The sequence below is a fragment of the Erythranthe guttata genome, chromosome 6 (assembly GCF_056151865.1).
Source record: "Erythranthe guttata isolate IM_541 chromosome 6, IM_541, whole genome shotgun sequence".
Classification (NCBI taxonomy): domain Eukaryota; kingdom Viridiplantae; phylum Streptophyta; class Magnoliopsida; order Lamiales; family Phrymaceae; genus Erythranthe; species Erythranthe guttata.
In genome coordinates this window covers 9,595,001-9,607,038 of record NC_142538.1, presented here as the reverse complement: position 1 = coordinate 9,607,038, position 12,038 = coordinate 9,595,001, and the positions used below count along the sequence as shown (strand labels likewise).

At 35.8% G+C, this 12,038-nt stretch overlaps 1 protein-coding gene across 1 annotated transcript; it reads right to left on the bottom strand.

Annotated features, from left to right (window-relative positions):
- Positions 1 to 802: 802 nt before the first annotated feature.
- Positions 803 to 5,321, bottom strand: SYP31 (syntaxin of plants 31). Its single transcript, XM_088819827.1, has 6 exons — positions 4,796 to 5,321; positions 3,637 to 3,887; positions 3,397 to 3,545; positions 2,631 to 2,669; positions 1,199 to 1,396; positions 803 to 1,043 (listed from the first exon to the last, which is right to left on the bottom strand). Exons 1-6 carry the CDS (start codon positions 5,007 to 5,009, stop codon positions 884 to 886), a joined length of 1,011 nt encoding a protein of 336 aa, XP_088675953.1. The 5' UTR covers positions 5,010 to 5,321; the 3' UTR covers positions 803 to 883.
- Positions 5,322 to 12,038: the final 6,717 nt, after the last annotated feature.

Here is a 12,038-nt window from a genome sequence, read left to right as displayed (position 1 = left end):
AATGAGAAAAATGACAGGTACACAATGTTGTATGAGTAACACCTGTTCTTTTTTTCTTTTTCTGATGGTTATTATATATGCTATCGTAGAAACTGTATATTCCATTATCTTCTACGGCGTTCAATCATCTTCAAAGTCATTCCTCGCGGAACTTTACAAATTTTAACATTTAATTCGTAATAACAGTGTTTAAACTCACGTCATTGAAATCCTTGAGTACATATTCGAGGAGATCGAAGCATCAATTCCTTCAAACATCGCAAGTTTTTCAAGCATTAACATGTAATTAAATGTCAAATACAAAACCCTCGAATTTACATTATCCAATCACAAAATTACAATCAAAGCACAAAATTCTTTCATATTTTAGAAATGTGTTCATCAAATTAACTTTTTTTTTAATTAACATATTGGGTCACGAATTCAAATCCGGATGAGATCAAAAGACTAGGAGAAGAATTAAAAGATTTTAAATTAATTAATAAATTCAATTAATAAATAACTTCATCTTCTTTGCCTCTCTGGTTTGGATGTCCATACCAACAATCAAAGTAAAAAAAAAAACAAAAAATCATAAACTATTTACACATCTCCGAAGATATTTCATAAATGGTTCATCCGAGCTCAAAAAATTGTTGGTTCATTGATTGCGCATCCGACATTGCGAATGCGATCCAGATTTAAAACAATACTATTTTGATCTAAAACAAAACATGTCGATATAAACCAATGGAACTTTTAATCATATATATATATATATATATATATATATATATATATATATATATATATATATATATATATATATATATATATACATCGAACAGTATACATCTCCACTATGGAGTATGGGCCAGCAGCTATTGAGTTTTGGACCAACAAATCAAAGGATAAAAACTATGAATATTACCATGAATAAGATTAGGATCAAAAACAATTTGATCATGAGCCACCTGTTTGACGAAATCCGATTTAAGTATTTCAGCAAGGCATTATTAGCACCTTCGACGTTTGCCAGCGACTCGTCCATGTTGTCATCAATCCTGCTCATATTAATCCAGAAAATTCAGATCGGAAAACGATCAGAATACGAGAATGGGTAAATGTTTATAGTGACTTTCAATTGAAATAATATCTTGGATAATAAACAAAGGGCACTTATCTAGATTAAATTTGTGGAATGTTCAAATATTATTACCTGATAGCCAGCTCTCCTTGATGTGCAACCATTGTAGCCAAATGTGTGAAAACCCCACTGAGTTCCGAAATTGTAGATTCCACATTTTGAAGAGCAGAAGTCCGACTTTGAGAGATGCTTTCTTGCCGTGGGACCACCTGCTGCAACATGGCTGCTTCCATTTGAGGGGATGGATTAACATCCGTAGCCATTCTTCGCCTACATAAAGATATTTAACGTTAGACTAGGACCAAACGAGGCAGAACACAAATAGCAATGATTCAAAATTCGTATATGTGTAAATGAATGCCCACAAGTAGGTTTACTAAGGTAAGATAAGCCATGATTAATTAAATAATTAGGTCTTATATGATTTTTGGTGAGTGCAATAACTTTCGGGCCGTCCCACAATTATGGGAAGATGAGAACTTATCTTGGCTTATTGAGTGAGTGATTGTGTGTTTGACCTCTCCTAGTCCAATTATAGAATTAGGTTCTCATAAGATTGCATAATCTTATAGTGGAAACTAAACGAAGGCCGTACAAACTAAACTAGATCACTTGTTCCCATGACTTAATCTGAAGAAGTTAATGAAACAACATATTGAAAGAAAGATGTAATAACCAGAAATAGGGAACCACTTCAAAGAGTAGTCGAACTACCACTAAGTTGAGTTCTCAGATCAAGAGTAAAAAGTTACATTATGCAACTCAAGCTATGGCATGCTCAATTTGCAATAAGCAAACGAACCAAGAATAACGTTTGTTTTTCCCTTTACATGTATGTGTGTTGACATTATACTAGATTTGCTGATAAACAATAATCTAGTAGAATATTGTACACCGATAAATTGTAAACTCAACCAAGAAAAGAAATACTTCAAACTCGGTTATATTTTCCAATTCAATGGAAAAAGATAAAACAGGATGAGCAACGTAGATCAATAAAGTCAATGAAGAGACATTCTTAACTGTACAAACAAGAAAAACCCAAACTTTACAATTCCTAGCAAATCCATGTACGAAATTTGCTTACTTTATAATGATCAAGAGATGAACTAGTTCCCGCTAACTATTTATAAACTTGACGAACCATTACAAATTACAGCGGACAAATTTCTGGCTGCTACTCCTTATTTTTGGAGCATGTAGCAGGGGTGACTGAGTTATTTTCATAATTCTACTTTGATATTTTTTGGGTGGGTGAATGATGGGTTGAATCCAATGCAATTGAGGTGGATCCACCATTACGTATTATGGACACAACCTTCCATATCTGAGTGAAGGCAAACAACAAACCTCAGGTCCAAGGTCAATACTGGGTGCTATTTATCTTAGTGAACAAGGACTATAAAATGGGTGGCCACAGACTCCAGCGTATAGCACAAGTAATATTTACCTACACAAAGTAATTAGAGAACAACATATAACCAGTATCAGATGAGAAACATACCTTAGTTGGTTGCCAACTTGCATTCCGTTTTCTATTGATCTGATATGCATGGTGGAGAAAAAAAAATTAGAGATGAAACATATATCACAAAACAGTACATAATTTAGGCAAAAAAACGTTAGAATATAGCATTTCAAGATTGTTTTTGCCATTTTCTTCGATAAATTATCAGGTCGAAAACCCTCAAGGACATTATCATTTCAATTCGAAAACCCTCAAGGACATTATCATTATCTTGTCTTTAACAATGAATTCAAGTCATGTTGATTTGATAAGCTTGTGATTTCTATTATTCAGAATATATGTTTCCTATTTAAGATGCGATGTTCCGAAATGTTCACGATGACAAAAACCACTTGATTTATTCGAAAAGACTTCATTGATGAATGCAGTTCTTTACAATCGAAGTTACAAGTAATGCGCAATGATAATCCACAGAAGAAAATGAAAGTAATAAACTTTGTGTACATTGTAATGCAGTCATTGATGGGATTACTAGGTTAGAACAACCTAATTCCAGGTCTGACTAAGGAATCATACACTAACAAGAATCTTAAGACACTAAATTGGAAAAGAAGAAGTGTACACATTATCGACGATGCATGTGGTCACCCCATTGGCAAATTTAAGCAAAAAAAAGGTCAGACTGTTAAACATTTTATGCAAGAGTGCGTACTGTATATTATCATAATCATCTTCATCATTGCATAACTACCCAGCAAGCACAACATCAAAATCTGTAACGAACCAGGCAAAAAGAATTTACCCTGATGAATGCAGATTTCCTCCTGATGAATCAGATGAGCTCAACCAAGGGGGTGGTTCCGTCACATTATTAGGGGGTTGTTTTAAAGGTTTCTCTCTTGAGACAACTGTGGAAAATATCTGTTTCCGATCCTCATGAGCCTTAATGTTCTGTGGAGAAGATAACAAGACCGATCAAGAATAAGATGCCATTTCCTGCTCAGCAGACACAGAATAGCATTATCAGCTATAGGAAACGTACCTTTGTTCTAGTAGTCAAGACATCTTGGAACTGCTTAGTTGCACTCATCAGTCTGTTCTTTAAATCATCACAAACAGCAGTCAAATGAACAACTCTATCCCCTGAATAACTTCTTTCAGCAATCTCCGTGTTTTGAAGAGTTTGCAGATCAGAAATAGCCAATTTTAACGCCGTAACATCATTTTTAATTAAGGAAGTTAGTTCTTCATTTTCCTTGCTTCGATCATCGAAAATAGATGACCTTTTGGTCACTGTACCAATGAGCATGTGTATTAGAAACATGAGGGCAGCACTGATAAAAGAAAGGCAATAATCTAATACTCATTGGAACGTTTATTACTATCACATAGTCTAGTATCAGGTATTCTCTAAAAGGGTATATTAAAGGAGTCGACGTGAGACAGGACAACATAAAATGCATGTATTCAATGAAAAGAAACACACGACAAAAGTTTGGAAAGAAACTATTTCTAAATCATGTATGTCAGAGGGCCAAAGTACGTCTTATAGCAGAACGAAAACAAATTAGCAAGGCAAAAGCAGCAAATGACCAAAACGAGGGGTCTTTTCAGTAGAGCATTTAGTGTTGAATTCACACAACTTAAATATGACTAAGCATGAGGGAACATAACTTCAGAGAGAGTTTAAGATTTTAGTTCAATAATTCTGGAATAATGAGAGTGGGGCAGGACCAGATTCTAACTTCACTGCAAACTCGATCGTTTCCCTATCAGAAACAACAATGTATATTGAAATATCGGGATACGGCTTCTTGGCTGTATGAGATACTAAACAAGGACTAGTATTTAATATTGACAATTCTTCAGCATAGGTACCGTATAAATAGTATTCAATTCTGATTTTATGTAAGACCAAAAAAGAAAAAAAAGAAGAAGCTCGGAGTTGCACCACGACCATTTACTCAACATTTATCCTTGAGTAAATCAAAATCGGAAAAATAGCTGAGAATGGCACCACGATTTTAGGAAGATTGTTGCCTATAGCATCATAAATCAATTGCTAGACCCAGTTGATACTAAATTTCATCCAAATCACATCGAACTCAATCACTCCGAGTCTTCAAATACCCCAATTGATCGACTAAAAATCATAAATAAAAAAATAAAAAAATTTGGAAGAACTAGGGCAGGCAGCTTACGGTTAGAAAGACGGTCGATTTTCTGCGATGTTTGGTGGATGCGAAGGCCTATTCTGGAAGCCTTCTTGTTGAATTCGGATCGATCCGCAACCTGGTCGTTTGATTGCGACGGCGGCGGAGCTACTGCATTTCCTCCTATCCTCCTCAGCGTTTGCGATAAAGACGCGAATTCCGACGTCCGATCACGGAACGGCGAGGCGCCGGCTGCCGCCATGGAGATGAACGGTGATATGTAATTTTCCCGGTAATAGATCAACGACTTCCCTGCCAAACGTGAAAATCATCAAAAGGAAAAGCGCACAAACATCATTTGGTTGTTTTACGTTATCAGTGAAATGGGCCGGGCGGTCTGAATTTGGTGTACACCAATAGTTGGTTGCAACTAGAAAAACAAAATATTTATATTTGAGGAGGTTGATTACTTGATTTTAATTTTTATTAATTTCGATTTGGGTATTTCTTGAATGGAATTAAAAATTTTAGGGTTGAGTTGTATGCAGGTGTAATTAACTAGAAAGAAAAAAAAAATGATATGAAGATATGTAATTGATTTAATTTCCTTGCATAGAAATAACTAAGGAGTATATATATCATCTAAAATGTTGAATGTAGTTTTAATTTCAATCGGTTTTGACTTCGTAAGTAATTTTGACATTTTTCTAATCTAATTTTGACACATTTAAAATACCGAAACTATGGTCATTTGAAATAGCTTGATTGGATGACAAAATTATATATGAATGAGTTATATCATTGAATTTTAGATGACTCATATTATTGAAGGTGTGGGCAATATTTTCATTCATACATATTTTTATCACCAGAGATCTAATCTATGTGACTCGATTTGCTCCAATTATGTCATTTTGTCATTTGAGATTCATAGTATATATTAAATTGATATACCAATTATGTCATTTTGTCTCTCTCCCTCCTTTCGATTTTTAATTTGTTCATCTCATTTCTATTTCCAATTTTTGCATGATTTTGTTCTTTTCCATATCAACGAAAACTCCAACAATCTCTTTTATCTCTCAAAAGAAAAACTCCAACAACGAACAACTATGGAAAGAAAAGAAAATAGTAGCTGAAAAAAAGAATAAAGAGATACTTTTTTAGACATTTCTTTAATTTGATACATGGACAAAAAAAAAATATAAGATGTGTGATGTGGCACAAATTAATATGGTAACGTTTAAATTTTATATTTTTTTATTTTTAACAAACTATAGTTTTCATTTAACTTTTAAAAAGATGCCCAAAATTTAATGTTTTGCATTGGATTAGAGAACCCCAAAACATTGTAGCAAGTTCTAAATGGGTGTTTGGGGTCTCAAGTTTGATGACTATCATTGTGGATGCTCTAAGGGCATCTTTGGTTGGGTGGTTTGGATAGATAGCTATGGATGGGATATAGTATACTGGGACTAAATTGTTGATTCACAGTGAGTAATCCATTATTTGGTTGGAGTTATGGGGAAGAAACTAATAATATCTGCACTAACAATATCATGTTTTGTTTGGGTGATAACACTGTTTTATATGGGTTTTTGAGGTAAATTACTGGTTTGCCCTTATAATATTTTTTTTAATTAATCGATTATCTTTCCTTATTGACCAATACTTCTCCCTCTTCTTTATTATGTGGGTACAGTTTTCTACAGTTTTATTGACCAAACCCCAATTAATTTCATTCTTGTTCTTGTTTCTTGGCTATTAGTGCGTTCACTATTTTTCGATTTTGGTATAGATTTTAAATTAAACCCATATTCAATTGTAATTCAGAAAACTATTAAATAAAACTATTTTTAAAGGAAGATTTGTACCAGTTCATATACACTAGAAACTATATGTAAAATTCTCATTGTTCATAATACATGTGGAGCAAACCAACAAAAAATACCACAATATAATAATAAAAAAAGAAAATTAAAATCCTCAGATTGAATTCAATAATAAAGACTCGAGTTCGGACAGAGATGTAAGAAAACATTACTTTCAAAGTGCAACATTCACTGTTCGTTCAATCATGAAATAAGCAGAAATTTACACAGGACTATCAAGTACATTAAATTAAAACAAAAAAATGAACAATTAAATTAAAACAAGAGATGAAACAAGAGAGCAAGAGTGTTTGGTTACTTTGAGATCTTGAGAATGGAGGACAAAGTCTTTGTTTTTCAGCCATCTTTAACGAAGCTGGGCGATGGTGAACAAATTAATTTGTAGGACAAATCAATTTATTAAGCAAAATGAAACCCATATTCATTTGCAATCCTGAAAACTATAAAAGACCTTCAAAATTTGACTTTAGCATCAGAAGGAAGCAAAGAACGGAAGATTGGAACGAAATTGAAAGGTATGATTTTTACCTGGAAAACAAACTAGGGCACAAGATATGAATGGGGAAGATGAAGATTATTCAGTATTTATATCTATTAATTTCGTAATTGTGGTTTTTTTGAAGGATATTTTCGATATTTCACATGGCTTACAATATGGGATTGAGTATGTGATAATTAGTCAAGCCAATTTTGGCTTGACTAATAATAATTCGATTGGGGGATTAAATCTGTGGGCCCAACTATCAAGGATGGTAAATCAACCAAACCAAACGTTGTACAAATTGGTACAACCCGTCCCATCCCTTGTAATACCCCCAACCAAAGATGCCCTAAGCAGATAGTTAAAAAATATAAAGCGCAAAAAAAAAAAAAAAACACAACCAAGAATAAGAATCACTTCAAAAAATTAAAATATCATGATATGTTAATTCATTTTGTGAAAATTTCTCACAAAGTAGATGTACAGTGCATTTTGCCATAAGATATACAATTAGAGGGTCAATTTTGCCAATTTTAAAATTTGAGGGTGCAAATTGTCAATTAATGTCAATTTTCGGGTGCAAAACACAATTCACCATTATCAATTAATAATGAGCACGATTGATCAATAATTTTTTTGAGAGGATGATTGGTTAATATTGACACAACGTATATATAACATTTGTGAGTAAATGTGAAAAGGAGTTATTCTATATTACATCAACTAAAATACAATGGCAAATTTTTATTCTCTATTTATTTACAATATAATGGGAACTTTACCTACCTGATGTGGTTGAATTTCACGCAATTTCTCGCAATTCCTCTCTCGCATTCTTTATTTTTCGTGCCAGCACTATCTGTGTCACAAATAGTCGCTAGGAAGCCGGGTCTTGGTTCTGGAAAAAATCCTCAAATGCTCAAGTCAGCTCTGTATGACAAAAGCATTCAGAGAATTCAAGAGACAACTCGTGAGTTATGAATTGTGTACTTTTGATTGGAAGTATTCCGGGTATTTGTACGGGAAATATATTCTCATGGAATTAAGAATCTTAAATTGGGTCAACTTAGGCCTGACTGTTTATAACGTAGCCAACGGGGGCTTATATTATAATCTTGAGCCTACTTAGGCTTCGACTGTGTGCGTCTATGGGCTTATGGATATGGGTCTTCGCGCGTGGGCCCATCATAAGCCCCCCTACTCTTGATCGGGTCTCAAGTAGTGGGAACTGATGGAGAGTACTTAGTGTATGTAGTCATGTTTGGACAATTTTTATTTGGTTAGTCTATTTGACATTCTTGGTGTACGGAACTTGGCGTGATATGATCCATCCATGCATCGAGGTTAATGCCGAGCTGACCAAAGTGAAGACTCTCAGTGTGAATGTTGATGAGATGGCGGTGCCTAGAGAGATGCTTCATCCATTCTCTATACAGAGGTTGAACGCAATGGAACTTCAAGCTACAAAATACTCACGGTCATATCCACTTCAATGGCTGCTAGATAGTGTGTTTGGTGATGTGGTGCAGAGATGTGTAAGTTCGCTACCAAACAGAGAGATCGATCTTGTTTACACTCCTTGTGATATTTGTCCGGATTCGAGGACGAATCCTTTTAAAGAGGGGAAGAATAATGATACGATCGGCACAAGCTCCGAGACAAAGAATTGGAAGAAGAGAAAACGAGTGAGATTCATGGAGCCGTTCGTGTTGGGATTGAAGAATAGAGGCTTGAATCAGGCCTTTGAGGAGTCCGTGGTTTGGAATTGGAAGAAAAGAAAGAGAAGAATTCGTTGGACAAGTCGAATTCCATGCATCCGAGATTCTCGCCTATCTGGCATAGTTTACCATTCGGGTTATAACTCTCGCATCTGAAGTCCATTTAAGCTGATTCAAAATGATTCGGAAAGCTAATTGAAAGATCTACAACTTGCATGTTTTGAGCAAAGAGATATTCGAAGTGGAACAGTGTCGAAATTGAGCTTTAATTGCATGCACGTGCACAGCCCAATGTCGCGAGTTAAAAAGGGTGATCGAGAAGCCGACTTGAAGATCAAGTTATTTAATTTATTTATGCACATTTTTAATTTAGGATTTATTATGTTTTTATTATTTTAGAGTCTTTTATGGTTAGCATTTGCTTATTTATTTATTTCCTTATTATAGTTTATGTAGGAGTCCTTTTCCTTGTGAAAAAAAAGTCTTTTTAGACCTTATAAATAGGTTGCCAATTTGACTTATTTGAGAGGAAGAATTTTGATGATTTAATTGAGAATATTCTCTTTGGTTCTTTAAGAACTCTTCGAACATATCGGTGGATTCCGTTTGTTCACCCCGACTTATCAATCGATCTTTCACAATCGATTGTGGCGTCTTCACATACCAAGGTTCTTGCCTCTTTATAGGCAACAGGTCGCGGTTCCACCCCTTTGAATCTTTGTTTTTGGATTTTTTCGATCTTGCTTCCGCGTAAGGTATTAGGGTCTCGTAACAAGTTCTACGGGGTTCGTATCAGTTGGTATCAGAGCCAACATCCAAAACAGGTTTCACCTATCTTTATCTTTATTTTTGAGTCAGTCTTGTTCGTGTCATCGTAGTTTTCTTTTGTCTTTTTTCGAGTCTTCTAATCCTCTTTTCTCTTATTATTCGTTCAGTTGTTTAGAGTCAAAAATAAAAATAAATCGAATTTTTGGTTATTTTTTTTTTGAGTTTCTTTGAGTCTAAGTTAGGTTTTGTCTCGAGTCTTCGTAAAAAAAAAAAAAAAAAAAAACAAAATTCGAAATTTATTTTTGTTGAAGCTTCTTAGAGTCTAGGTTAGAGTTTGTTAGTGTCTCAAAAAAAAAAAAAAAAGATATTGCTTTGATCATGTTCGAGAAGGCCGGTTATTACGGAGAAAGAATTGAGCAGCGTAGGACGAATTTTGATTATTTAATTGAGAATATTCTCTTTGGTTCTTTAAGAACTCTTCGAACATTTCGGTGGATTCCGTTTGTTCACCACAACTTATCACTCGATCTTCCGCAATCAATTGTGGCGTCTTCACATACCAAGGTTCTTGCATCTTTATAGGCAACGGGTCGCGGTTCCACACATTTGAATCTTTGTTTTTGGATGTTTTCGATCTTGCTTCCGCGTAAGGTATTTGGGTCTCGTAACAAGTTCTGCGGGGTTCGTATCAGTTGGTACCAACCAGTTATACCTTATCCTGATAAAGAAGTAGCTAGTGATGAAAATTTTTGTGTGAACACTACAAAATCAAGGAGGGAGAGTATGGGACGAGGGTCTGGATTGGATAGATCGAGCCGATGATATTTTGTTCGAGAAAGAGATGGCGTAGATCAAAACCGTAGCTCAATGAAGTTGATTATACCACCCTTTCAAGGTAAGAGTGATCCCGAGGCGTATATTCGATGGGAAAGAAAGGTTGAGCACGTATTCGATTCTGATTACTATTCCGAAAAGAAGAAAGTGAAGCTCGCCGTCGAAGCGTTCATTGACTATGCAATTAGTTGGTGGGACCAATTTGTCTTAACTAGGCGCCGTTGTGGTGAACCACCAATTGATGATTGGGAGTCCATGAAGGCAGTTATGAGAAAGAGGTTTGTTCCTGCCCATTATTATAGGGAATTGAAGATGCAAAGCTTGAGGCAAGTTACTAAGTTAGAAGAACGGAGTTCGCCGAGGTAGGATGTCGCCAATGGATAAATGCTTCCAGGAACTCCAAGATCGGATGGAAGGAATTATTACCCAACTAAAGGAACTAAACAAAGATCAACATGTTCGAAGGCCATACCTACGACGTGATGTTCACCAACCGGTTCTACCTCATCGTGATAAGGAGGTTTATGGTGATGGAAGATATGGTGTGACTGCTGCAACACCAAGAGATGTTTATTTGCGGCAAGGAGCTCAGTTCGATCGACCAAGACGAGGTTATTCTGATTATTACGAGCGAGAGTTAGATGATTATCCTAGATCAAGTAAGTACTCAGCTCATTCATCCTATGCTACTGAGTTAAAAGAAAGGAGATCGCCGAGTCGAAAATCACGGTGGAGCTCTTCATCAAACCGAGATAGGGAATCAATAACGAGAGAGGCGACGTTCGATCCTCCATATGAGACTAAAGAAAGAGGTTATTATTCTTCTCAATCTCGTTCAATTCATGATACTAAATGTTTTTGGTGTTTGGGTTTTGGTCATGTCGCTTCAGATTGTTTGGATAAGCCATTCATGAAATTGCAGTCGAACTACGAGGAATTGAAGAGAAAGGGTGATTCTTTATCGCCACTTGAAAAAGGAAGATACTCGTCAAGCTTTTGAGAATCAGAACATTGTAGGCGATTCAGCGAGTGATAACCCGCTGCTTGAGGAAAAGTTAAGTGAGAATGTTGAGGTTGAGTCCAAGGGGGAAGAAAATTGCAAACCCGCGCCACCACTTGATGAAAAAGAAGGTTCGGATTCGAGGACGAATCCTTTTGAAGAGGTGGAGAATGATATGATCCATCCATGCATCGAGGTTAATGCCGAGCTGACCAAAGTGAAGACTCTGAGTGTGAATGTTGATGAGATGGCGGTGCCTAGAGAGATGCTTCATCCATTCTCTATACAGAGGTTGAACGCATTGGAACTTCAAGCTACAAAATACTCATGGTCATATCCACTTCAATGGCTGCTAGATAGTGTGTTTGGTGATGTGGTGCAGAGATGTGTAAGTTCGCTACCAAACAGAGAGATCGATCTTGTTTACACTCCTTGTGATATTTGTCCGGATTCGAGGACGAATCCTTTTAAAGAGGGGGAGAATGATACGATCGGCACAAGCTCCGAGACAAGAGATTCATGGAGCCGTTCGTGTTGGGATTGAAGAATAAAGGCTTGAATCAGGCCTTTGAGGAGTCTGTGGTTTGGAATTGGAAGA